The sequence below is a fragment of the Salvelinus fontinalis genome, chromosome 34 (genome assembly GCF_029448725.1).
Source record: "Salvelinus fontinalis isolate EN_2023a chromosome 34, ASM2944872v1, whole genome shotgun sequence".
Taxonomy (NCBI): Eukaryota; Metazoa; Chordata; class Actinopteri; order Salmoniformes; family Salmonidae; genus Salvelinus; species Salvelinus fontinalis.
The window spans coordinates 35,964,219-35,991,678 of NC_074698.1; the positions used below are offsets into that span (position 1 = coordinate 35,964,219).

At 42.6% G+C, this 27,460-nt stretch overlaps 2 protein-coding genes and 1 pseudogene across 3 annotated transcripts; 1 reads left to right on the top strand and 2 right to left on the bottom strand.

Moving 5' to 3' along the window:
- Positions 1-44: 44 nt before the first annotated feature.
- LOC129834013 (E3 ubiquitin-protein ligase CHIP-like) lies at positions 45-10,175 on the bottom strand. Of its 2 annotated transcripts, none has more exons than XM_055898836.1 (8): positions 9,867-10,175; positions 8,858-9,057; positions 8,405-8,600; positions 6,572-6,737; positions 5,520-5,607; positions 4,564-4,620; positions 3,912-4,028; positions 45-2,325 (listed from the first exon to the last, which is right to left on the bottom strand). In XM_055898836.1, the coding sequence occupies exons 2-8, from the start codon at positions 8,969-8,971 to the stop codon at positions 2,200-2,202; spliced, it is 864 nt and encodes a 287-aa protein (XP_055754811.1). In that variant the 5' UTR covers positions 8,972-9,057; positions 9,867-10,175; the 3' UTR covers positions 45-2,199. The 2 variants fall into 2 exon arrangements, with proteins under 2 accessions (XP_055754811.1, XP_055754810.1); XM_055898835.1 differs by having other exon boundaries at positions 8,405-8,603; positions 9,867-10,174.
- A 40-nt stretch (positions 10,176-10,215) lies between these two features.
- Positions 10,216-11,701, top strand: LOC129834011 (pseudouridylate synthase TRUB1-like). Its single transcript, XM_055898833.1, has one exon. It carries the CDS (start codon positions 10,263-10,265, stop codon positions 11,163-11,165), a length of 903 nt encoding a protein of 300 aa, XP_055754808.1. The 5' UTR covers positions 10,216-10,262; the 3' UTR covers positions 11,166-11,701.
- A 2,892-nt stretch (positions 11,702-14,593) lies between these two features.
- Positions 14,594-25,236, bottom strand: LOC129833969 (NACHT, LRR and PYD domains-containing protein 3-like; annotated as a pseudogene).
- Between the last annotated feature and the right edge of the window lie 2,224 nt (positions 25,237-27,460).

The window sequence follows — 27,460 nt, forward strand, 5'->3', positions numbered from 1 at the left end:
ATGACCATTTGTATCTTGATTATCAACGTAAACACTGCAGCCTCTATGTTGTAGCCTTTATTGGAACACTGGTAGACATAACAGCACGACAGTGAAATAAAGAACATTCACAGCCCCAATGAGGCTCCAGAGAAACTTGACTGTTCCCACCCCCCTCTTAGGAGGAATCAGGGCCTAGGGGGAGAATGTCCCCACCCCTACATGTACACATAATATTGATACACATGACTAACACAACATAACTGTGCATCCTCATATCCAGCAGAGGGTAGGAATATACAGGTTCATTTCACATTCAATCATTTTCAGTTGGTAAGTCAAACAGGTTCGTATGGCTGAGAGGAATGTATGATTTCTGAAATGATGAGAAGAGGAAACTGATTATCTGTTTGCAGCAGGGTTGAGGGGTCGAATTGAAAATGACCCCTTTATTTTTTATCCGTGAATTTGCATTCTAAAATCGTCACTTGAAAAATGTCATCGACCCCCAACCATGCTTTGCAGCCATTGGACTAAGGCTCTAAGCGTGGAATCATTAAAACAAAAGAGACCACGAGCAGTAAGTTATACTGAAGAGAAGACAGCCCTTCTCAAAGCCAATCAGATGACTGACTTCCATATTCTACTTCAAGCTCCACTTGAGGCACACAGGACACCACCTGAAAACATTCAGTGACATTTAAACCAGAGAAAACACATTACAATTAAACACAGCCATCAAAAACACACCTGTGACTCACACAATTTTAAACCAATCTTTTCAAAGAAAATTTGGAATTGGGTTTAATTAATTGACCCCTACCCTGACCCCTACGCACTTCCCCATTCATTAACGCTCAGCTCTGTATGAGCCAGATGAGTGGCAACAAAATGGTGGAAACTCAGCTAGCCAAAATTAGAGACGTCCTTGGTCAAACAATAACCCTTTGCGCAAAGCCTTGAATGCTCTTCCCGGACCCTTCCATCATATTGGTTACACATATTGCTTCCCTACATACTGCAAAACACTGAAGATGAGGGCGAGGGTTTCTTTCTAAATGATACAACTCATGCTTATACAGTCTTTTCAGCCCTCCAGGAGGATATAGAGAAGTGCTGCATTGTGGTGGTAAGAGATCAGGTTGGGTTTAAAATTGGCCCATCACTCAAGAGGACTACATTGGACCATCTACAAGCCACTCAAGAGGACTAGAATGGAGAGTGGCGAAAACATGGCGGTGCCTCAGACAGTCCTCTTCCCCATAGAAAAGGAGATTTAAAATAGAAGACAAGTTGTGGAGCATCACCACAAGTAGAGTACATTTAGCCCTGAATCGCTGCACTTGTAGACTCGAGGTCTAGGATGTGATTGGGCCGCTGGGTTTAGGAGTCTGCAATGTGATTGGTTGTTCTGAGTGTAACGTTCAAGCGATTGGCCCAAGGTGTTGGGTACTATATTCTGATTGGGTCCTGTTGTTGGATGATGTGCTCTGATTCATGTTTGGTAGCGTGTCCTGATTGTTGGGTCTGACTAGTATGAGCAGCTGAGAGACACAATAAAAGAAAAGGGGGGAAAAGGACAAGGATGGAAACAGAGAGAGATGTATAGATCAACAGGAGATTAAATGGCAGTCCTAGTATCAGTCTGTGGTGTAGTCTCAGTCCTAGTGAAGGTATGTCAGTCTGTGGTGTAGTCTCAGTCCTAGTGGAGGTATGTCCGTCTGTGGTGTAGTCTCAGTCCTAGTGAAGGTATGTCCGTCTGTGGTGTAGTCTCAGTCCTAGTGAAGGTATGTCCGTCTGTGGTGTAGTCTCAGTCCTAGTGAAGGTATGTCCGTCTGTGGTGTAGTCTCAGTCCTAGTGAAGGTATGTCCGTCTGTGGTGTAGTCTCAGTCCTAGTGAAGGTATGTCCGTCTGTGGTGTAGTCTCAGTCCTAGTGAAGGTATGTCCGTCTGTGGTGTAGTCTCAGTCCTAGTGAAGGTATGTCAGTCTGTGGTGTAGTCTCAGTCCTAGTGAAGGTATGTCAGTCTGTGGTGTAACCTCAGTCCTAGTGAAGGTATGTCAGTCTGTGGTGTAGTCTCAGTCCTAGTGAAGGTATGTCAGTCTGTGGTGTGGCCTCAGCTTTAAAGTGTAGATCATACTTGTTTGGTTTGTTGTAGTCTTTTTATGTCTGGTTCTTCTTTTGGAATGATGATTCCTACTCTCCCTTTCTCCCTCCCTCCTTCAGTAGTCCTCCACCCATCCATTCTCCATGATGAAAGCATCGATGACCTCTTTCATGGCCAGATTAGGGATCAGCTGGTCTTGAGTCAGAGGGCTGCGTGTCACCGGGTCAAAATGGCCCACTCGCTGTAAACATAAGAACAAAGACAGTTAGGATCCTATGGGAGACATAACACCTTAATACCAGGGCTGAAAGTACATTTCATTTCTTCCTGGTACAGAACCTCCTGACCAACAGAATGTATGAGCCTGATCAGAGAATTACACCCCTCCCGTCTTCTACGCTGCTGCTACTCTGTTACTATCTATGCATCGTCACTTTAATAACTCTACCTACATGTACATATTACCTCAATTACCTCGGCTAACCGGTGCCCCCTGTATATTTTTTATTTTTATTTATTTTACCGTTATTTTACCAGGTAAGTTGACTGAGAACACGTTCTCATTTGCAGCAACGACCTGGGGAATAGTTACAGGGGAGAGGAGGGGGATGAATGAGCCAATTGTAAACTTTTGTAAATATAGCCCCACTATTGTTATTTACTGCTGCTCTTTAATTATTTGTTATTCTTATCTCTTATTTTTTTTGGTGGTATTTTCTTAGAACTGCATTGTTTGTTAAGGGCTTGTAAGTAAGCATTTCACTGTAAGGTCTACTACACCTGTTGTTGTCGGCGGATGTGACAAATAAAATTTGATTTGATTTCAATCCCTATTAATTCAATAGCATCTCTGTGGGCCTAGTCGTAAAGATTTGTCATTTAACATGTATGACCTTTAATTGTGGCATAAACACAAACAGTTATGATGTTTTCATCTGATTGTCAAGCTGTCACTTCAAAAGGGCTGCTTTACTAATAGGCTACCAGCCTGCGTTCATCCACTCACAGTATATTTCAATTCCAGCCTCCAAACAGTGGTGAATGGAAAGAAGCATCTGGGACATAAAAACACCAGAAAGTCTGATGACATTCGCCCATCGTCATTAGGACAGAATTTATGCGTCCACTGCTGAGCGCGCGTGTCTCGGTGTCGGCCACTCATCTCTACTTTGGAGCCGTTTTCATGTTTCATGTCTCTGACATGCTGTAATGATAGTGGTGTAATGGCATACAGTTCTTGACTTGTTTTAATTATTGTTGAGATAGGGTCATGTTTTACCGGTACAACGTACCCCCATGATATATTTTCCCGGGACACCGTACCATACCGCCTTACATTCACCCCTGCTTAATACTTAATAATACTACCACAGAAATGATGTGTAACTATTCTTTTACATGGGTTGTGGGAGGCAACATCCAGGTTGCCTCCCACAATTGTTCCAGTTTAACATGTACGTACCAGAACGTCAGTTTGGCAGAGAGGAACTACTTCACTGCCTACATCAATACCTGATCACTACTTTATCCGCTTGAATACAATACTAAATAGTAGCTAGCAAGATGGCGATCACTGAGGTTATTTTTAATGAGTGCATTTTGCAAGTGTCTAGTTTGCATCAACTACCTTCACTAAAACCATTGCAAAGATTGCGCCTTCAAACTTTGGTTTCAAATCATGACGTTCTGGCATGTCTGCCTCCTGATTTGCTGGGAGAGTTGTCTGTCTGAAGAGGACCCACCCCAGAATTTTTAAGAGCCCATCTTTCAAACCTGACCCAGTCACTGCTGTTGCCTAGGGTCAGGTTTGATGAGACTAATCCTTACCTGTAGGTGCTCCTCAATGTCTTTGCGGTCATAAGTGATCCCACTGGGTGTAATGCAGGGCTCCCTCATCAACTCAAAGCTGATCTTTCCACACAGGTAGTCTGGGATCTCCCTCTTCTGTTAAACAAACAGAGTTTATCACTAAATAGCCATGATAGAACAGATGTATACTGTAGTTACATATTTTAGTGTTTTGTACATTCTGACCTGGTATTTGTTATTAATGAAGGGGGTAAGTTTGTTTAAGGGTTTAGGCATAGAGAGTTGTTTCTGGTATGGCCAGAGTGATAGCCATCAAATACAAACCATTGATTATGTATGGGCTAGTGATGAGTTCCAAACCCCTAGCCCCTACTCCACAGCAGACTAGCCGCTCCTCTAGATCTGAGAGGATTGGACAGGTGGAAGCAATTTGGAATCATTTTCACCCAGCCAATCAGAAGACAAGATGAAACTTGTATTTATATCTCCCTATTACTCGCCTCCTTCTCAAAAACCATTGGAGGGGAAGGTTAGAGGGGAGGGACCTCTGACCTTCTCATCCAATGGGTTTTCGGACAGAGGCGAGGAAAGGGGAGAGGAAGAATCAAGGAAATGCAACAGAGATTCTCCCCCTGATCCTGTATCCAGCAGGAGGCAGTAGAGCACTCACCTTCCTCTTCTCATCCAGCTGAGAGAAGAGCTCCTCCATGTCTGACAGGTGCTTGTCCTGTAGAGAAATGTGACAACAAAATTAAAATCACTTTATTCATCAATTGTACACATGGTCCAACCAAAATGTTACTTCCGCTTTATCCCAACTCCTCCGAAAGACACACATACATGCAATAAGCTAGAGTAAGGCCAAACACGATTTAAACAGGTTTAAAACATGTTCTGTTGCAGAGGCATCATGCCCATAGGGGACACAGGGGCACGTGCCCACTCAGATTTGTCCTGTAAAAAATAAATAATAATAATAATTCTTTAAAAAAAAAGTTTTTATATATACACACTACTAGCCACCTACCTCACAACTCGCTACCAAGAAGCCATTTCAAGCTATCAATCAAGTTAGAGTAGCTAGATTGTCTGCTGGTAAGGTTGGTAGACTAGAAAAGCAAGCAATAACTAAATGTACTGAATAACACTCACGTTCCTCTCAATCTTTTACCCAGATTTTAGCAGGGATGCAGAGAAGCATATTTATATATTTTATTTTACCACTAGTCAGGAGGATACAGACAGCTCAAGAGTTATTCTTATCTTTGCAAAAAATTATAATTTGACATAGAATTAAGCACAACTGCTAAATTCTCCTAACCCCCCCTCCAGACCACCCCCTGCCATCCTCACATACTTTGTGCCCACTAAGAGTTTTTGGGAGCATAACACCCCTGTTCTGTTGCACATCCGTATGAGGAAAAAAACAGATCTTGATTAGTAAGGTTGTGTTAACATGTCTTTGGTTTAGCTGATGTTTTTGTTGTTTAACCATTTCTAGTAACCTAGGCTACGAGAGCATTCTAAACAGAATGTGGGTAAGTCCTTATTGTCCCATTGTTATTTGTTTATACCCTGCGTCTATGGACGTTAGCTGGATGTTAGTACACTTGGTTAAGGACTCACGTGTTTGGAGTGGAACTTAGTGAGGTCGTGTCGACTTCTGCATTCCTCCGACTTGGCGTCTTGTTCCTCTCTGCTGTCACCCAGTTCCCTGAGGATAGAACCAAAGTCATCCAAATCACTCTGCTAACTTCAGCCAACCAAGGCTTAACTTAATGCAATATAAATGGATAGTATGGATTACTTCAGTAACTTTCAACAATGAAGGCTTAACGTATTGCAATATAAATGGATAGTATGGATTGTAGGCCTATAAATGGATAGTATGGATTGTAGTCCTATAGATGGATGGACTAACTGGTTTTACACACCAACCACAGTTGGGGGCATAAGAAAATATATTTAAAAAACTCTCCCAGGGTGACGCCAAGCACACAGCTATTAACAGTCATCTAGAGCATGGTGCTTGCAACATCAGGATAGTGGGTTTGATTCCCGGGACCACCGGGCATGAAAAGTATAAAACCTGCATGACTGCTTTGGTTGAAAGCGTCTGCCAAATGGCATATATTATTATTATATTAATGCCCCCAACTGTAAGAGACGTTCTACCAACAAGGCTGGGAGAATGCCATGGTTTCCCATTGATTAATGGGAATTGATTGCGCAACACGTTTATGGTTGTTTCATTTCAACTTGAGTGTTGTGGAAAAACTAAATCAAATCAAACTAAATCAAAATGGCTATTCTCTGATTCAAAGTGAATTCATGTTGTGTAAATCCCCCTCCCAAACCCTACAGTGTTCCCACCATGTGGCCGGAACAGATTCAGATGAGTCTCTATTGTCCTACAAGAGGAGAACCTTAGCACAGCTCACACATTATACACACACACACAACAGTGGAGGCTGCTGAGGGGAGGACGGGTCATTATAAAAGCTGGAACGGTGTGATTGGAATGGCATCAAACACATGCTGGATATCATTCCATTGAACTCCATTCCAGCCACTAGACTCCACTCCAGCCATTACTATGAGCCGTCCACTGATACACAACATATATAGAACACACAACCGGAAACAAACTATAGGTGAGCACAGAAAGAATCTCTCACCTCTCCTTCTCTGCCAGGATGAGTTTGGTGAGATAGGCGTGCAGCTCGTTCTCCTGGTTAATGCGCTTCTCCTCGATGCTGTTCCAGCGCTTCTTCTTGGCTATCCGGAGGGCACTGGGAATGTCGTCGCCAAAGTTCAACCGTTGCTCTTTCGCCAGGTTATATGCTGAGTGAAGGACAACTATTATTATTAATGATCTAATGGTGAAAATGAAGCTTTGTATTAGCTGGTAGAGCTGACTTAATCCAATGTCCTGTCAAGACTTAGGCAAGTAACTTATAAATATATTTTGATGTGTGTATCTAGACTCCTGAATGGGAGTGTGTCCGGGATGGGTGCATCTTGATAGTCTGAAGTAGCTTCCTCTCCTCTCCTCAATAGTCTGAAGTAGCTTCCTCTACTCTCCTCAATAGTCTAGTAGCTTCCTCTCCTCATCTCAATAGTCTATTAGCTTCCTCTCCTCATCTCAATAGTCTAGTAGCTTCCTCTCCTCATCTCAATAGTCTAGTAGCTTCCTCTCCTCATCTCAATAGTCTAGTAGCTTCCTCTCCTCATCTCAATAGTCTAGTAGCTTCCTCTCCTCATCTCAATAGTCTAGTAGCTTCCTCTCCTCATCTCAATAGTCTAGTAGCGTCCTCTCCTCATCTCAATAGTCTAGTAGCTTCCTCTCCTCATCTCAATAGTCTAGTAGCGTCCTCTCCTCATCTCAATAGTCTAGTAGCTTCCTCTCCTCATCTCAATAGTCTAGTAGCTTCCTCTCCTCATCTCAATAGTCTAGTAGCGTCCTCTCCTCATCTCAATAGTCTAGTAGCTTCCTCTCCTCATCTCAATAGTCTAGTAGCTTCCTCTCCTCATCTCAATAGTCTAGTAGCTTCCTCTCCTCATCTCAATAGTCTAGTAGCTTCCTCTCCTCATCTCAATAGTCTAGTAGCTTCCTCTCCTCATCTCAATAGTCTAGTAGCTTCCTCTCCTCATCTCAATAGTCTAGTAGCTTCCTCTCCTCATCTCAATAGTCTAGTAGCGTCCTCTCCTCATCTCAATAGTCTAGTAGCTTCCTCTCCTCATCTCAATAGTCTAGTAGCTTCCTCTCCTCATCTCAATAGTCTAGTAGCTTCCTCTCCTCATCTCAATAGTCTAGTAGCTTCCTCTCCTCATCTCAATAGTCTAGTAGCTTCCTCTCCTCATCTCAATAGTCTAGTAGCTTCCTCTCCTCATCTCAATAGTCTAGTAGCTTCCTCTCCTCATCTCAATAGTCTAGTAGCTTCCTCTCCTCATCTCAATAGTCTAGTAGCTTCCTCTCCTCATCTCAATAGTCTAGTAGCTTCCTCTCCTCAATAGTCTAGTAGCTTCCTCTCCTCAATAGTCTAGTAGCTTCCTCTCCTCAATAGTCTAGTAGCTTCCTCTCCTCATCTCAATAGTCGAGTAGCTTCCTCTCCTCATCTCAATACTCGAGTAGCTTCCTCTCCTCATCTCAATACTCGAGTAGCTTCCTCTCCTCATCTCAATAGTCGAGTAGCTTCCTCTCCTCATCTCAATAGTCGAGTAGCTTCCTCTCATCTCCTCCATCTCAATAGTCTAGTAGCTACATCTTTTAATTTCCTCTCCTTAATCTACACCGATCTGAAATCCAAAGACTGGTTAACACTACCTGGTAGATGTATATTGGGAATTTCTTTTGACACTTGTCCAGCTCTTTAAAATGAGTACAGATGAAGGAGAGAAGACACGAGGCCTATGGGACAGGGGGACTACGGGATAGGAGGCCTATTTCGACTAGTAAGATGCACCCTCTGTGTCTGGACCCTTGATTGCCACCTAGGTCACCAGCCCACCTCTCTGCAGGTTGCCGATGGCTTCGTCGTAGTTCTCCATCTCCAGGTGACACTGACCCAGGAAGAAGAGGGCCTTGACTGACTGGGGGTCCAGCTCCAGCGCCTGCTTGCAGTCAGCCAGGGCCTTGTCATGTTGCTGCAGCTTCACGTGGCACAGTGCCCGGTTGGTGTAGTACACAGACACTGAGGGATTCCGCTTCTGGGGACAAACACATTATTCACTATTTCTATCCCCCTTTCTCACACCCTTATCCCATTCCTAAGTATGCCACGCTTGCACACGCACACACACACACTCTTCGCTACAAGCGACAGCTGACTTTCTATGTCTCGGAGTGAGGTTACTCATCATGCAAAGTTACAATTTGGGACACTACCTCAGTTCCACCCACACACACTCCACACTCTCTTTCTTTATCGCTCTCCCCCCTTCTCCCGACCCCTTGTCCTTACAATGGCTTTGCTGTAGCAGGCGGCCGACTCCTGGTACTTGCGGCTGAGGAAGAGGCGGTTGCCCTGCTCCTTCCACTCCTGCGCCGAGACACTCTTCTCGGGGCTGCCCGCCATCTTGTCCGCCGGCCCCGCTGTGGCGGCGGCCTCTCCGCTCTGCTTCCCTATCCTGCTACCCGTGTCTCAGGCCGGGCTGCGGCTGGCTGGGGGGAGAATGCACAAGTTCCAAGACATCAATAGTTTGGGTGGGGGAAGCAGATGGAGGAGTTTCATTTGAGGGGTGTTGCCGGTCTACTACTATAAACAGTGATTGAGGGGTGTTGCTGGTCTACTCTACTGTAAACAGTGATTGAGGGGTGTTGCTGGTCTACTCTACTGTAAACAGTGATTGAGGGGTGTTGCTGGTTTACTCTACTGTAAACAGTGATTGAGGGGTGTTGCTGGTCTACTCTACTGTAAACAGTGATTGAGGGGTGTTGCTGGTCTACTCTACTGTAAACAGTGATTCAGGGGTATTGCCAGTCTACTACTACAAACAGTGATTGAGGAGTGTTGCTGGTCTACTCTACTGTAAACAGTGATTCAGGGGTATTGCCAGTCTACTACTACAAACAGTGATTGAGGAGTGTTGCTGGTCTACTCTACTGTAAACAGTGATTGAGGGGTGTTGCTGGTCTACTCTACTGTAAACAGTGATTCAGGGGTATTGCCAGTCTACTACTACAAACAGTGATTGAGGAGTGTTGCTGGTCTACTCTACTGTAAACAGTGATTGAGGGGTGTTGCTGGTCTACTCTACTGTAAACAGTGATTGAGGGGTGTTGCTGGTCTACTCTACTGTAAACAGTGATTCAGGGGTGTTGCCGGTCTGTGGATAAAACAACAGGGGAAAGCTTGCTACATCGTTTGATTTGACAGTTGCACTGAAGTAAAGATACAGGACAAATAGTCAACTCTAGCTAGCTGGCAAGCTTCCAAATAGCTGCAAGCATAACGCTAGCTAGCCTGTTACCGTTTCGATGCCCTCCCCTCAGCTGTCAAGCGGCCTCTCCGACTTCGCTCTCGTCCTGGTTTTGGCCTCCTCCCACACAGCTCGTCTGTCTAACGTTACCTCTTCCAACGCAGACAGTTGAATATTATGTAATATAGCTAACGTTAGCTAGCGAACTGCCTAACGATAACGAATAGCACAGCTATCCAAACATGTGTATAATCAATTGATACTATTTTACATAGTGTAATCTGTAGTATTATTTTAGCTGAGAGGATACGCTAGTGCGTAGCCAGCTAACTAGATAATGTTTTGATACATTTCTGGTAGTCATTGATGATGACGCATTTGTAAACGGAAGTGTTTTCAGTTAAAAGTGCGTCATCAACCCGCGCCTCATTGTTTTGGAAAGCAAGCATGGCTGGTACAGTAACTGGCGTAGCTGTGCCTAAACATTCTTTATCAAAACTACAATCTTTAAATGGACTGTTTGCCATTTATAAAAAGGAAGGACCTACGTCTGCTGATGTTTTAAACTCATTAAAAGAGGCACTCCTCAAAGAGGCAGGTGTGAAAGATCCTAATCCCAGAAAAAGGAAGAAGCAAGCTCTGAAAATGGGGCATGGCGGGACTCTGGACAGCGCAGCCTCTGGTGTGCTCGTTGTTGGGATTGGAAATGGAACAAAGATGCTTAGTACTATGCTTGCTGGTTCAAAGAAATACATGGCTGTTGGAGAGTTGGGAAAAGCAACAGACACCCTTGACGCCACAGGCAAGGTGGTTCATGAGAAGCCCTATGATCACATTACCAGAGAAGCCTTTGAGGAGAAGTTGAAGCAGTTCACTGGGGACATCATGCAGGTTCCTCCACTGTACTCTGCGCTGAAAAAGGATGGCAAGCGTCTTTCTGTCCTGCTGAAGCAAGGCCACGAGGTGGAAGCCAAACCTGCACGGCCGGTCACAGTGTATAACCTGTCGTTGCAGGACTTCACTCCCCCTCTCTTCACTCTTGATGTTGAATGCGGTGGTGGATTTTATATCAGAAGCTTGGTGGACGACCTGGGAAAAGCACTCTCGTCGTGTGCCCACGTGAGGAAGCTGATCCGGACCAAACAGGGTCAGTTTACCCTTGACGACCACACGCTGCAGGAGGAACACTGGACACTGCAGCACATCGTTCAGTCCATGCAGCCCTGTCCCGGGTCAGAGGTCACCAATGAGGATGGCACAAAACCAAGCCCAAACCTGGGGGTTAAACGGGCCACGAACGCCCAGGTGAAGGGGGATAAGAATGGCAAAGATGAAAAGGGGGAGTTCTAACCCTCCCCCAAAGTCACAATGTCCCCTCTATATGAGAGCCTGAGGCAGCGTTATGGTTCTCTGCCCCTCCCCGGAGGTGTGCAATTGTTCACTCCCTCTCATGCATGTAAAAGCATTGGTTTGGTGCAAGCATGGCTGGTGGGAATTTACAACATATTCCTCATGCCTGTCGATTCTTTGGCAGAAGCAAGTTGAACCAGTCCCTTCACTGTTACATGCATAATTTTTGTTGATGTGTGTATTACTAGAATATGATATCGTCATTGGAATTGACCGAAGACAATTGAATGTTTTTTGTTTTATAGATTAAATAAGTAATTTAGCATGTTTAAATATTGGTTTTATTTTGTTGAACTGCCTTATTTTGTCATACATTTTGAGGTTTTGTTTTTGAATATTGTTACAATCAAAGATCTCTACACCATCTAGTGTTGGCACAAGATAAGACATGGAAGCAACTTGAAATGTAACTCCCATACCTTTCTAATTGACAGCAGTGCATGTCAGAATTAATAAACAACAAAAGTCTCCACTTATTTTTGTTGTTAGTTTTTTGCAGATGTTTTGTTGTAAACACAGAGATGGTGTTTCTTGTATTTAGGTCATTATAACCTAGTCATGTTTGGTTTTCTTAGTTTTCTTAGCATTGGGACCCCAAGAAGCCTTGCACATATGAAGTTGCTAGAGAGCACATTCAAATCCGCAATAAGACATTGGTTAAGTCCAATCCACTGTACATTTATTTGAGGATACTACACTGAACAAAAATAAAAACGTAAAGTGCTGGTCCCATGTTTCATGAGCTGAAATAAAAGATCACAGACATTTTCCATATGCACAAAGAGCTTATTATTTCAGTCCAATTTTGTGCACAAATTTGTTTACATCCCTGTTAGTGAGCATTTCTCCTTTGCCAAGATAATCCATCCACCTGACAGGTGTGGCATATCAAGAAGCTGATTAAACAGCATGATCATTACACAGGTGCACCTTGTGCGGGGGACAATAAAAGGCCACTAAAATGTACCGTTTTGTCACACAACACAATGCCACAGATTACTTAAATTTTGAGGGAGTGTGCAATTGACATGCTGACTGCAGGAATGTCCACCAGAGCTGTTGCCAGATAATTTAATGTTAATTTCTCTACCATAAGCTGCATCCAACGTTCTTTTAGAGAATTTGGCAGTACGTCCAACCGGCCTCACAACCGCAGACCACGCCAGACAAGGAACACCACATTCGGCTTCTTCACCTGCGGGATCATCTGAGACCAGCCACCTGGACAGCTGATGAAACCGTGGGTTTGCACAACCGAAGAATTTTTGCACAAACTGTCAGAAACCGTCTCATTGAAGCTCATCTGTGTGCTCGTCTTCCTCACCAGGGTCATGACCTGACTGCAGTTTGACGTCGTGACCAACTTCAGTGGGCAAATGCTCACCTTCGATTGCAAATGGCGTGCTGGAGAAGTGTGCTCTTCATGGATGAATCCTGTTTTCAACTGTGCTAGGCAGATGGCAGCAGCATACCACCCTGCATACCACTGCTGGCTTGCTTCTGAAGCTAAGCAGGGTTGGTCCTGGTCAGTCCCTGGATGGGAGACCAGGTGCTGCTGGAAGTGGTGTTGGAGGGCCAGTAGGAGGCACTCTTTCCTCTGGTCTAAACAAAGATCCCAATGCCCCAGGGCAGTGATTGGGGACACTGCTCTGTGTAGGGTGCCGTCTTTCGGATGGGACGTTAAACGGGTGTCCTGACTCTCTGAGGTCATTAAAGATCCCATGGCACTTATCGTAAGAGTAGGGGTGTTAACCCTGGTGTCCTGGCTAAATTCCTAATCTGGCCCTCAACCATCACGGTCACCTAATAATCCCCAGTTTACAATTGGCTCATTCATCCCCCTCCTCTCCCCTGTAACTATTCCCCAGGTTGTTGCTGCAAATGAGAACGTGTTCTCAGTCAACTTACCTGGTAAAATAACGGTAAAATAAATAAAAAATGGCAGACGTTTGGGGCGAGCAGGCTGCTTATGTCAATGTTGTGAACAGAATGCCCCATGGTGGCGGTGGGGTTATGGTATGAGCTGACAATGAACACAATTGCATATTATCTATGGCAATTTGAATGCACAGAGATACCGTGATGAGATCCTGAGGCCCATTGTCATGCCATTCAACCTGTCGCCATCACCTCATGTTTCAGCATGATAATGTATGGCCCCATGTCGCAAGGATCTGTACACAATTCCTGGAAGCTGAAAATGTCCTAGTTTTTCCATGGCTTACATACTCACCAGAAATGTCACCCATTGAGCATGTTTGGGATGTCCTGGATCGACAAGTATGACAGCGTGTTCCAGTTCCCGCCAATATCCAGCAATTTCGCACAGCCATTGAAGAGTAGGACAACATTCCACAGGCTACAATCAACAGCCTGATCCACTCTACGCAAAGGAGACGTGTTGCGCTGCATGAGGCAAATGGTGGTCACACCAGATACGGACTGATTTTCTGATCCACGCCCCTACCTTTTCTTTAAGCTATCTGTGATCAACAGACACATATCAGTCTTCCCAGTCATGTAAAGTCCATTGACTAGAGCCTAATTAATTTATTTCAATTGTCTGATTTCCTTATATGAACTGTAACTCAGTAAAAATCTTTTAAATTGCTGCATGCCGCATTTAAATTTTTGTTCGGTGTTTTTAAAAATGCAACTATTTATTAAATCCATGTGGAGAAGGAGTCTCATTTCAGCAAGTGCATTTTCGTCCATGTTCCCAATCGTTGCCGCCTCTCCTCGATTACCTTTGACCTTTTTCAAAAGGAGGTGAGAGAGGACGCAGGAGTTGAGAAAAGGCCAGTGTTCCAGCTACATGGCAGAAGTCACATGATTCACCTCCAGGGGTAAACCCAATCTCTCCTTGAATTAAACACAAAAACTGTTAGAAGTGAGAAGTAGGTCAATTCAGTTGGTCATTAGTTAAATTCTATTCTCCAAAAGGAAGTGGACTTATTAGTATTCATTCTGACATGTACTGCTGTCAGTTAGAAAAGTCTTGAGTTACACATTTCAAGTTGCTTCCATGTCTTACCTTGTACTAACATTACATAGTGTAGAGGTCTTCAAAAGTAAACCTCAAAATGCATGAAAACAATTAGATATATTACAATTCAACAACATTTTAAAATACTAAATCTATTATTTCATTTAGAAACTTAGTAAAAAAAAAAGAAAAATGAATGTAACATTCAATTCTTTAGTCTTCAGTCAATTCCAATGACATGTGGTAATGGTGGAAAACAGGTTGCTATAATATGTTCTAGTAATATACACATCCATAAATGATGCCTGTAACAGGGCAGGGACTGGCTTCAACTGGCTTTGTAATAAAGAGGATGGGTTCAACAGCAAGGTAGGAGAGGATGCATTAATGACATTTATTTTATTTGCCAGTTTAAAAAAAACACATAGTATATACTGTACATTTTAAGAAACGTGACAAGGATATCACCTAAAAAGTAAGACTTATTTACATTGTCGTCCCTAATGTGCATGGTGCAAAAATATGACATAGATACTTCTACCCCCAAGCCATAAGACTGCTGAACAATTCATAAAATCGCCACCGGACACTCGCTGTTTCTTTGTTACCTATGCATAGTCACTTCACCCCCACCTACATGTACAGATTACCTCAACTAGCCTGTACCCTGACTCGGTACCGGTGCCCCCTGTATATGGCCTCGTTGTTATTCTTATTGTGTTACTTTTATTATTAGTTTTTATGTTTATCTACATGGTAAATATTTTCTTCTTCTTCTTGAACGGCACTGTTGATTAAGTGCTTTGTAAGTAAGCATTTCACGGTTATAGCCCGAATTTTTACTCCTAACTTAATTCAGGAGTAAAAATGCACTTAACAAATCACATAAGTTGCATGGACTCATTCTGTGCTCAATAATAATGGTTAACATGATTTTTGAATGACTGTCTAGAAATGATCAACAACCAACTTGACAGAGCTTGAAGAATTTTAAGAAGAATAATGGGAAAATATTGTACAAGTCGGGTGTGCAAAGCTCTTAGAGACTTAATCACTGCCAAAGGTGTTTCTAACATGTATTGAATATTTATCTAATCAAGATATATTTGTTTTATTTTTCATTTGTAATAAATGTTTGAATTTTTCAAACACTTTGGTATTATAGTTTTGTTATTATCATTGACCAAAAATGACAATTAAATCCATTTTAATCCTACTTTTAACACAACAAAATGTGGAAAAAGTCAAGGGGTGTGAATACCTTCTGAAGGCACAGACAAAGTTTTGTTCTATTGTTTGATCATTAGCCAGCTTTTGACATTCTTTTAAAATGGTCAGTATGGCTATACAGGACATTATTTTACATTCTTTGTTCACAAAATATAACAAGAGGAATAAAGTGGAGATACAACATATCAACAGTATTGCAAACCCGTGGGCCATTCTGTGCTCAAGTATACTACATTAGCTTAGCACCTAGTATGACCACAAACTTTTCTATAACCCCTCTCCCTCCCCACCCAGTGGCACATATACTTTCTGAAAGACAATGCTTAGATGTACTGTAGGCTATTTGACTATGAGAGAAATGGTTGATGTTGGGGATTGAAGTCTAAGCCCAAGATAAAGAGGCTCAGTGAATGTGGTGTGGAATGCGTACAGGTGGGTCCGTTTGTCAGACTCCGAGGAGATGTTGTAGAAGGACAGGATGCCGGCCGGCCAGTCCAGAAACACCCCTATTCTATAGGACTCATTTGATTTGATTTCAGGGAGCCTTAAGTTGTGAATATTGTTTTTATGCTGGGCATGAAACTTATCCTTTGAGGCGCACAAAGTCCAAGAAACAGCATTCCATCCTAGCTTTACATTGTCACCGGCTCCTTTCCTCTCTAACTGCTTGTAGGCCATGCCTATATGTACGTCGTGTAGACACTCAACCTCCAGGTAATGACGCCCGTCGAGTCCCTCCTTGCACAGCACCTGGTTGCATTTATCAAACCTCTCTTCGGGGATGGGATAGTGCTGCTCCTTCCTCTGGCGCGTCACCTTCCTGTTCCCCTCAGACAGGGACAGGAAAACATTTACTGTGCTGGGGTCTAGTGTGACCTCACTGGCATCTGAAATTTGTAGAAGTTTCAGTTACTTGCTACACAACCTTTGCGATCAACCTTGACACTATTATAAATTGGTACATAGTCCTCCTATATGCCAAATATTCTACAGAGACCACTGTGAATCACTGTGTTCATAAAGGTGAGAATGATAAATGGACATTTACTCACATTTCTGCAGACCTGGTTTATTCCTGCTCTCTCCTCCGTGGTCCATGCTGGAAAACACACAAAATAAAAAGAGGTATTAATGAAAGCCTAGAAAAGCTCATACTACTCAGGGGATGCAGTATAATAACACTAGGATGTAACAAGGCTCATATGTAGAAGGTTGAATTAGTTTAATTAAATCGTTTCATTGTTAAAGTTCTAATCTCTCAATGTTTAGCTCTACTCATGTTTTATTCAGAGACACGTTTGTCTTGTTACTCAATCTAACTCACTTCAGCTGAATGGGGAAATCCAAGTCAACGATTCTGAGGGGATTGTAGCTCAGATCCAGCTCTTTCATCTGGAAGCATTCTGACCTCAAAGCTATGGCCAGGACAGAGGACACCTCCTCAGGCAATGTGATCAAACAGCCAGATAGCCTATAAATGACAATAGGAAAAATAATTATGGAAAACATACAAATTTGTTTCACCATTAAAACTAGAAACATTGAACATTGAAGAGCCATCTATATCCATAGGTCAGCACAGTGATCAGCACAGAGATGAACCCCTTCAAAATGTATCATTTTCTTATTCGGTAGTGATGTACATACCTCAGTGCTTGCAGCTTGCAGAGGGCAAAAGCAAGCAACTTTGCCCCCAGGTCCCCAAGGTCATTGCAGCTGAGGTCCAAGTTCAGAAGTTTTGAGGTGGGACAAGTCAGCACTTCGCAGATTGCCTTGACACCGCCAACTCCCACATGATTGTGGCGTAGATTCAGGGTTTCCACCTTGCAGTTGGGGTTCCGCAGCCCACAGCAGAGGCGGATCACCCCTTCATCGCCCAGGTTGTTGTGGCTCAGGTCCAAGACTGTAAGACGGGAATTCTCAGACTGGAGAACTGAGGCTACAGTTGCACACTGCAGTGTTGTGATGTCACAAAAGTTGAGTCTGTGAAAAAGATTGAGTTTATAATTGCCATTCAACTTTTCAATTTATACTGTACGTGAAAAAATAAAATAAAAATGTACTTGTGCAATATAAACATGATACACAAATAGCGAGTGATACTTACAATGCTCTAGTGCAAGACAGCAAAGCAGGAGCCAGTCTGCGAAAAGCTTCCTCAGAAGTTTTGTTATTCCTGAAGTCAAACTCTTCAGGCTTCTCTGACATAATGAACATATATGCCAGGAGAGAACACTGAAATGGAGTTGGCTGTGTGTCTGATGGCGAGACTTGGTTGTTGTCATTCTGTAGAATGGTGTGGTCCTTCAGCTGAAGCAAACAGTGGATCAAGTTTATGCATCTCTCTGGAGAGAGGTCCTTCCCTTTCAACATCTTGATATATCCAATTAACTTTTTGTTGCATTCTGAACCGCTGGTTGTTTTTCCCAGAATGTCTTGAAGGATTGCCCGGCTGGAGTCGTGAGAGATCCCGAAAAGGAAGCGTGTGAAAAGGTCCAGGTGTCCATTTTTACTATCTAATGCACTGTCCAGAGCATCTTTGAGAAAATCTAACAAAGTGCCCCCTTTCCTCTTTTTGATTAAGGCTTTCACTGAGTCAATCCTGCCATTTTCAAATTCATGAAATGCGTAAAGAGCAGCAAAGAACTCCTGAACACTCAAGTGTACAAAACAATACACTTTCGTGAGATCCATTCCATGACATAATTCTACAAGTTCTGTACACAGGCCAGGGCATGTAGCAGCTTCCATGACACTAATACCACAGTTTGTCAAGTCCTGTTCTGTAAAGAGCACATTTTGACTATCTAGGTTCTGATATGCTAGCTTTCCTAATTTCAAAATGATGTCTTTGGTTGACATCAAAGGATGTTGTTTCCCCTGTGTTGGTCCATGCTTCTCGAAACTAATTCTTGTTTGGATCTTAATGTAATGCATGTACATTTCAGAGAGGGTTGTGGGCAAAGATCGCAGCTTTGGCCCGCTCTTGTTGTCTTTACTCAGTATATCCTGAAGCACAGTTACTGCCATCCAGCAGAACACCGGTACATGGCACATGATGTAGAGGCTCCGGGTTGCTTTTATGTCTGAGATGATGCGGCTGGCCATCTCTGGATCTCTGATGCGTTTCCTGAAGTACTCGTCCTTTTGATCGTCATTGAACCCTCTGATCTCTGTAACTCGATGACAATACTCTCTAGGGATCTGATTGGCCGCTACTGGACGGGAGGTTATCCAGAGGAGAGCCCCAGGGAGAAGACGGCCAGTGATGAGGTTTGTAAGCAAAACGTCCAGTGAAGCGGACTCAGACACATCAGATGTCAGCCTGTTTTCAATTTCATCAAACTCTAGTGGCAGTTGGCTCTCATCCAGGCCGTCAAGGATGAACAAAACCTTATGTTCATCATACATCTTCCTAACGTTTATGTCTTTAAGTTCAGGGTAGAAGATCTGAAGAAGTCCATGCAGACTGTACGGGCCTTTTCTCAAATTCAGCTTCCGGAAAGATAGGAGGAATAAAAAATCTAGATCTTGATTCTCTTTTCCATCTGCCCAGTCCAAGTTGAGCTTCTGAGCTGCCACAGTTTTCCCAATGCCAGCGATTCCCTTTGTCATCACACATCTGATAGTTTCGTCTTCGGCGGGCTTGAAGAGATCTTGGCATTTTATGACAGAGGCCTCAGAGTAGTCTGAGGTGTGCCGTCTCGGCCTGCCACACCTCGTGTTCCTTATTGATGCTGGTAGAATCACAGGTGACAATGTACAACTCTGTGTAGACCTTGTTAAGGACTGATGTGCTTTGGGTTCCAATACCCTCTAGTATCCTTTCAGACTTCATCTTCTGGTATTTTTTGATCTCGTCTCTGATGCGAAGGATGTCTTCAAAAAGAGCAAAATAAATAAATATAAAATAAGTGTTATTTTGGGTGAAATTTGTCTGTTTTTCTGCTCTGGGATAACAACTGAATTTGACTTACTCCGTTTCTCCTTGCTCTGGTCATACACTGGCATCTACAGGAATTAGCAAAACAGACATTTAGATTTCAAATACCCTTTCAAATACAGTGTTTCAATAACATATAGATTTAATGCTGGCAACAGTCCATAATTGTATAAAGATTGTCTATAAGAAATCCCATTCATTACCTGCTGGTCAATCATCTCCCCTCCAGGGTGCACATGGTCTAGAGAGAAATTACATTTCATAAACATCACAATAAACTAGGGTAGCAGAGCAACTTACAAAGATGCATACAATTTATAAACAGTGATCCACCCATGTTTAGCCCCAAAAGTCCTGACACCTTCTCTCACCATAAATATTTGTGATACAATTTAAATGCACGTCCTTTTTAAATGAACACCCTGTTAGCATTGGTGCATTAACGTTGCTTCTATTAGTTGCGGTGTTTGAACACCGAGTGCCACTTGGCATTGCATCGAGTGGTCCTCCAGCGTGGTTGGCCTTAGACAGTGGTGTCACATCCATCAAATTGGGTGTGTAGGGAAAGAAACAATAACAGATTAGCCTCGTCACCCCATACCATAGAGATGTACTAGACAGCTCATCTTCTATCTTCCACTTCTGTGACAACATGGCCAGAGCCATTGCGGGTTTTCTTTACTTCTATGACTGTAGTGACACTTCATAAATAAACTGAATAGGATCATACCACCACCTACTGTGCTGGAGTATAGCTGCATACTGTGCTGCAGTGTGTTTAGTCTAAACAGGTACAGAGCCAAGGTTGGTGATTTACTGCCACCTACACAGTTACAGAATGTTCACGCAGTAGTATAATTAATTGGCTGATCCCTCCTGCTGACCTGAATGGAATCTTACGATCCCTCCTGCTGACCTGAATGGAATCTTATGATCCCTCCTGTTGACCTGAATGGAATTCTATGATCCCTCCTGCTGACCTGAATGGAATCTTATGATCCCTCCTGCTGACCTGAATGGAATCCTATGATCCCTCCGGCTGACCTGAATGGAATTCTATGATCCCTCCTGTTGACCTGAATGGAATTCTATGAACCCTCCTGTTGACCTGAATGGAATTCTATGATCCCTCCTGTTGACCTGAATGGAATTCTATGAACCCTCCTGTTGACCTGAATGGAATTCTATGAACCCTCCTGTTGACCTGAATGGAATTCTATGAACCCTCCTGTTGACCTGAATGGAATTCTATGAACCCTCCTGTTGACCTGAATGGAATCCTATGATCCCTCCTGTTGACCTGAATGGAATCTTATGATCCCTCCTAACCCATACCAAGCCCCACCCAGTTGACTGCTCAAAATGGTGAAAGCATCAATGGCACTGCCAATGAACAGAAAACAAACCGATGTCCCATACACATCTATAGGAACGTTCAGAATCACTGTAGCTGGAAAGAACACATCTAAAAAAGCTCCATTACCTGTTGGTCATCCATCTCTACCTCGATGGGAGTTATTGTCGGAATCTCCTCGCTCTCAATGCCTGTGGAGGAAAGGCGTATATCTTTGGTGAATCATTTAACATTGACTAGAGAGATTAGGGGCCTTTTTTGGACCAAGATTAAGTCCATAAAATACAGAAAACACTGCATATAGGTCATCAAATTCACTGTTGTAATACAATGCACACGCAGATATTTTATTGTGAGGGGAGTTTACCGGGTATGTCATTCCATAAACAATTATGCTTACATCTTTATAAGAAAATAAATGCTACTGAGTAAATACTATAATCAAGACTAAGCCCAAATCCCTCCTTTACTCCTGTGTGAACTCATACATTTGCGTTATTGAGTATTAATGCCTATACTCACCTTGTTGACTTCGTCTCCGTTTACTCCGATATTTACTGTCTTTTAGAAGTGAGGACACAATGTGACTGGTCTTTTTTCCATATTTCTTCATCAGTACTGCCACAATGTCTTTCACTCCCATCATCTTAACACTCTTATCATCCATCTTCCGACACAGATGGCGTTGAAATCGTCTGAACTTCTTCGACTTCAACATTTTCAGTTTGGCCCTGACCTCTGCTTTGACCCGTTTGTAAATACTTGCTGACATCTGAAAAACACAATAAATAAAAATCATTTAGAATGCATGCACAGTCTGGTTCACAGGACCTTTAAATCCCCCATGAACATAAAAATATTACTGTCAGTGGACTACATTAAAGCCCGACAACTATTAAAGCACTCCTCCACAATGACCGTATTAGTTGGGTCAGTGATGACCGTATTAGTTGGGTCGTGATCATAACACAGACTGATGTCCACAATAGCCAGATCAAAGCATTATTTTTTCCGATGTCAATTTAATTGCAAAATGTAAGGCCGTAACACTGACATGAGATGTATGCATAACTGTCTTGATTAACTAGCACTTGTATTCCGCCCTGCTAGCTTCGCCCTAATGTGGATGCTAGCAAGCACGCTAGGTATTGCTAGTTATCAATAGCCAATCCAGCAGCTGCTGGATGCTAAAGTGACCTTCGATTGGTCAATAGCGCCGCGATATCGCAGAGTATTTGCATAAAGTTCAGCTTTCCCCAAAGTTGGTCCCACCCTGTTCACGTCGCCCAACGGTCCTCCGCCCCACTTCACTTCCCTCCATTGAAAATGAATGGGGTGACAAAACAACGTAAAGCATCCACATATACAGAGTCTACAAACTGAGACCACCATCAGAAGGGGATGCAATGGCAGAACACGCACCTCAACAAAATTCCCAACAAACTCTGCGTACAAGTCCTTTATTCTATTGAAATGTGTTGACAGTTGGAGAAATTGTTTGAACCATGGTGAGAATTCTAAAAAAGACGGCCTAGGAAAGCCAACGGTCTGATATTCTAGAACACTGCTGTGCAAATGGTACATGTTTAAAAGGCTCTGCATGGTCAATCCAACCTCTACATTGGCAGTAGAGGTCGACCGATTAATCGGAATGGCCGATTAATTAGGGCCGATTTCAAGTTTTCATAACAATCGGAAATCGGTATTTTTGGGCGCCAATTTTTTATATATACCTTTATTTAACTAGGCAAGTCAGTTAAGAACACATTCTTATTTTCAATGACGGCCTAGGAACGGTGGGTTAACTGCCTTGTTCAGGGGCAAAACGACAGATTTTCACCTTGTCAGCTCGGGGGATCCAATCGTGCAACCTTACAGTTAACTAGTCCAACGCAATAACGACCTGCCTCTCTCTCGTTGCACTCAACAAGGAGACTGATTGCCTGTTACGTGAATGCAGTAAGCCAAGGTAAGTTGCTAGCTAGCATTAAACTTATCTTATAAAAAACAATCAATCATAACCACTAGTTAACTACACATGGTTGATGATATTACTAGATATTATCTAGCGTGTCCTGCGTTGCATATAATCTGACTGAGCATACAAGTATCTAAGTATCTGACTGAGCGGTGGTAGGCAGAAGCTGGCACGTAAACATTCATTCAAACAGCACTTTCGTGCGTTTTGCCAGCAGCTCTTCGTTGTGTGTCAAGCGTTGCGCTGTTTATGACTTCAAGCCTATCAACTCCGGAAATGAGGCTTGGTTCGTGTGTTCCTGGTTCGAGCCCAGGGAGGAGCGAGGAGAGGGACGGAAGCTATACTGTTACACTTGCAATACTAAAGTGCCTATAAGAACATCCAATAGTCAAAGGTTAATGAAATACAAATGGTATAGAGAGAAATAGTCCTATAATTCCTATAATAACTATAACCTAAAACTTCTTACCTGGGAATATTGAAGACTCATGTTAAAAAGGAACCACCAGCTTTCATATGTTCTCACGTTCTGAGCAAGGAACTGAAACGTCAGCCACCCCACATAGCACATATTGCACTCTTACTTTCTTCTCCAACACTTTGTTTTTGCATTATTTAAACCAAATTGAACATGTTTCATTATTTACTTGAGGCTAAATTGATTTTATTGATGTATTATATTAAGTTAAAATAAGTGTACATTCAGTATTGTTGTAATTGTCATTATTACAAATAAATAAATAAAAACGGCCGATTAATTGGTATCGGCTTTTTTGGTCCTCCAATAATCGGTATCGGCGTTGAAAAATCATAATCGGTCGACCTCTAGTTGGCAGTGCAGCATTCATACTTCTGGCTCTCCCCGGAGCAGCAGAGCTGTTGAGCAGAGCTGCTGTGAAGGAAGTGTGTTTGTGTTTATACAGGATCTCCCGCCCCCACCTACTGTCAACCAATCATGTCAATGCGGAGCTATACGGAGCCCTATGCATTGTTACAACATTTGGGAAGTGCACAGCAATGCGGTACAGAGCTCAATTTGGCCTCTACGTGCCTTTGGAGGCTCCACAATTGTGTCACCCTCCATACGGAGCCTCCGATCACATTTTCAGATTAAGCATATTAGGTCAATCTGATGTCTGCATTGGACTTGCAGCATTTACAGTGATATGGCCTCTGCAGAAGTCAGGGCATTCATACTTCATCGCCTTGCAGAGCTGTTGTGAAGGAAGTTGTCAAGGAAATTAGTTTTTTTTTTATAGAGGTCCTCACGCCCCTCACCTGGCATCAACCAATAATGTCAATGTGGAGCTATACCGAGCCCTCCACATTGTTACAACATTTGAGAGGCGCCTGCACAGTGATACTATGCTAAAATTGGCCTCTGTCTGCCTCCCGAAGCTACGAAATTGTATCACACCATCCAATCACATTAAAGATAAAGCATAAATTGGATTACTCATGCCATTTATCTGGATAGGCAGAGACGTATGAATTACTTCTGTGATTTAATGTAATGTAAAAAAAATTATGTAATTACAGCAACTACTTAAAACCTAATGAAGTGTAATTTCATATCAGTTGTTCATTGATGAGACACTTTTATTATTTCCCCCTCCTACCAGAAATGGGCGTGTCGACGGAAGAGAAGATTTGAAAGCCCGGGCTTTTGAAATGGCGGCAAACTTTGATAGGTTGCTGAATCTCAATGTCTTGGAGTGCACTGGAGAATGTAGCCTGCAGCCTCATATTCTGAACCAAATCAACTATGCTTTTAGGACTACTCTAATGGACAGTTCAAGCGAGTCTCAGAAGCCTTGTACACGTTTTAATGTCGACTAATGGAACTAAAGGATTAATTTCAATAAAGAGTTGTTCCATTTGCTCCCCCACTTCCGTGTTCACTGTAAGGATGATATTTTCTTGGTTCACTGCGACATTTTACTTGACCGTTTCGTAGGCAATAGCAACAATAATCCATTGATAAATCAAGAATTAACTCGAATCCAAACTTAATCCTCACACTAGCGCACAAGTTACCACAAACAGACTAAAAAAACAAATAGTCTAGTATTATTGTAGTTTGTAGGCTACTGTAACAGTGCACCATTCGCGTCAAATGCAAGGATAGTGGTAGGTGCATTCCCACAGCCAATGCATTTCAGACAGTAGCCTAAATTAACGACAAAAAGTCATTTTATTATCATACATGTTAAAAGGGTTAGCATCCTACCTTCAGATTTGATGATTTCTCAAATCGTTTGTCTCTTCTGCTGTTTCACTCAACGAAAAAAATGTCCATTCACAGGTTTGTCTGTCTGCGTTGTTTTTTCTTCAACTGTCTCGAATTATCTCGACTAAATACCAAATCAATTGGCTTAAAGTGATAAAAACTACCGTGGCTACATAATTCTACGGAAAAGCACTTGCGTTTTATGGTTTCTTTCTGCAGAAACCAATGGTAACGTGTCGCCTTCGGTATCAATAGAACTCCCTCCTCGTTGTGTGGGTGGAGTGTGAAAGTCAGTCCCTCCCTTCCCTCATTCTCAGAAAATTGCATTTATTAAGTAATACATTTGTTCCCCGTTGAAAGCAGGCGTTTAAAAAGAATAATAAAGAAATATAAAAGTGTATATATATATATATATATACAGTTGAAGTCGGAAGTTTACATACACTTAGGTTGGAGTCATTAAAACTCGTTTTTCAACCACTCCACAAATTTCTTGTTAGCAAACTATAGTTTTGGCAAGTCGGTTAGGACATCTACTTTGTGCATGACAGTCATTTTTCCAACAATTGTTTACAGACAGATTATTTCACAATTCCAGTGGGTCAGAAGTTTACATACACTAAGTTATTTCAAGTCGACTGTGCCTTTAAACAGCTTGGAAAATTCCAGAAAATGATGTCATGGCTTCAGAAGCTTCTGATATGCTAATTGACATAATTTGAGTCAATTGGAGGTGTACCCGTGGATGTATTTCAAGTGCCTCTTAGCTTGACATCATGGGAAAATCAAAAGAAATCAGCCAAGACCTCAGAAAAACAATTGTAGACCTCCACAAGTCTGGTTCATCCTTGGGAGCAATTTCCAAACGCCTGAAGGTACCACGTTCATCTGTACAAACAATAGTACGTAAGTATAAACACCATGGGACCACGCAGCCGTCATATTGCTCAGGAAGGAGAGGCGTTCTGTCTCCTAGAGATGAACGGACTTTGGTGCGAAAAGTGCAAATCAATCCCAGAACAACAACAGCTAAGGACCTTGTGAAGATGCTGGAGGGAACAGGTAGAAAAGTATCTATATCCACAGTAAAATGTGTCCTATATCAACATAACCTGAAAGGCCGCTCAGAGAGGAAGAAGCCACTGCTCCAAAACTGCCATAAAAAACCCAGATTACGGTTTGCAACTGCACATGGGGACAAAGATTGTACTTTTTGGAGAAATGTCCTCCGGTCTGATGAAACAAAAATAGAACTGTTTGGCCATAATGACCATCGTTATGTTTGGAGGAAAAAGGTGGAGGCTTGTAAGCCGAAGAACACCATCCCAACCGTGAAGCACGGTGGTGGCAGCATCATTTTGTGGGGGTGCTTTGCTGCAGGAGGGACTGGTGCACTTCACAAAATGGATGGCATCATGAGGCAGGAAAATTATGTGGATATATTGAAGCAACATCTCAAGACATCAGTCAGGAAGTTAAAGCTTGGTCGCAAAAGGGTCTTCCAAATGGACAATGACCCCAAGCATACTTCCAAAGTTGTGGCAAAATGGCTTAAGGACAACGAAGTCAAGGTATTGGAGTAGTCATCACAAAGCCCTGACCTCAATCCTATAGAAAATGTGTGGGCAGAACTGAAAAAGCATGTGCGAGCAAGGAGGCCTACAAACCTGACTCAGTTACACCAGCTCTGTCAGGAGGATTCGGCCCAAATTTTCCCAACTTATTGTGGGAAGCTTGTGTGAATGCTACCCGACACGTTTGACCCAAGTTAAACAATATAAATGCAATGCTACCAAATACTAATTGAGTGTATGTAAACTTCTGACCCACTGGGAATGTGATGAAAGAAATAAAAGCTGAAATAAATCATTCTCTCTACTATTATTCTGACTTTCACATTCTTAAAATAAAGTGGTGATCCTAACTGACCTAAAACAGGGAATATATACTAGGATTAAATGTCAGGAATTGTGAAAAACTGAGTTTAAATGTATTTGGCTAAGGTGTACGTAAACTTCCGTCTTCAACTGTATACACACACACTACTAGCCACCTACCTCATAACTAGCTACCAAGAAGACATTTCAGGCTATCAATCAAGTCAGAGTAGTTAGCTTGTCTAACTATCTTAGCTAGCATGCCTGGTGGTAAGGTTGGTAGACTAGAAAAGCATGCAATAGCTAAATGTACTGAATTAAATGAGTTTAAATGTATTTGGCAAAGGTGTATGTAAACTTCCGACTTCAACTGTATATAAGACTTGGTCTTTACCAAATAGGCCTATCTTCTATATACTACCCCTTCCTTGTCACAACACAACTGATTGTCTCAAACGCATTAAGGAAAGAAATTCCACAAATTAACTTTTAACAAGGCACACCTGTTCAATTGAAATGCATCCCAGGTGACTACCTCATGAAGCTGGTTGAGAGAATGCCAAGAGTGTGCAAAGCATTCATCAAGGCAAAGGGTGGCTACTTTGAAGAATCTAAAATATACAATTAGTTTAACACT

Bases quoted from the DNA above. Each gene is read 5' to 3' on its own strand.
- LOC129834013 (XM_055898835.1), bottom strand. From the start codon at position 8,971: ATGGCGGGCAGCCCCGAGAAGAGTGTCTCGGCGCAGGAGTGGAAGGAG. The intron at 8,604-8,857 runs GTAAGGACAAGG...GTTTGTCCCCAG, and splicing joins CCTGCTACAGCAAAGCCATT to AAGCGGAATCCCTCAGTGTC. The intron at 6,738-8,404 runs GTGGGCTGGTGA...TCCTTCACTCAG, and splicing joins CATCGGCAACCTGCAGAGAG to CATATAACCTGGCGAAAGAG.
- LOC129834011 (XM_055898833.1), top strand. From the start codon at position 10,263: ATGGCTGGTACAGTAACTGGCGTAGCTGTGCCTAAACATTCTTTATCA.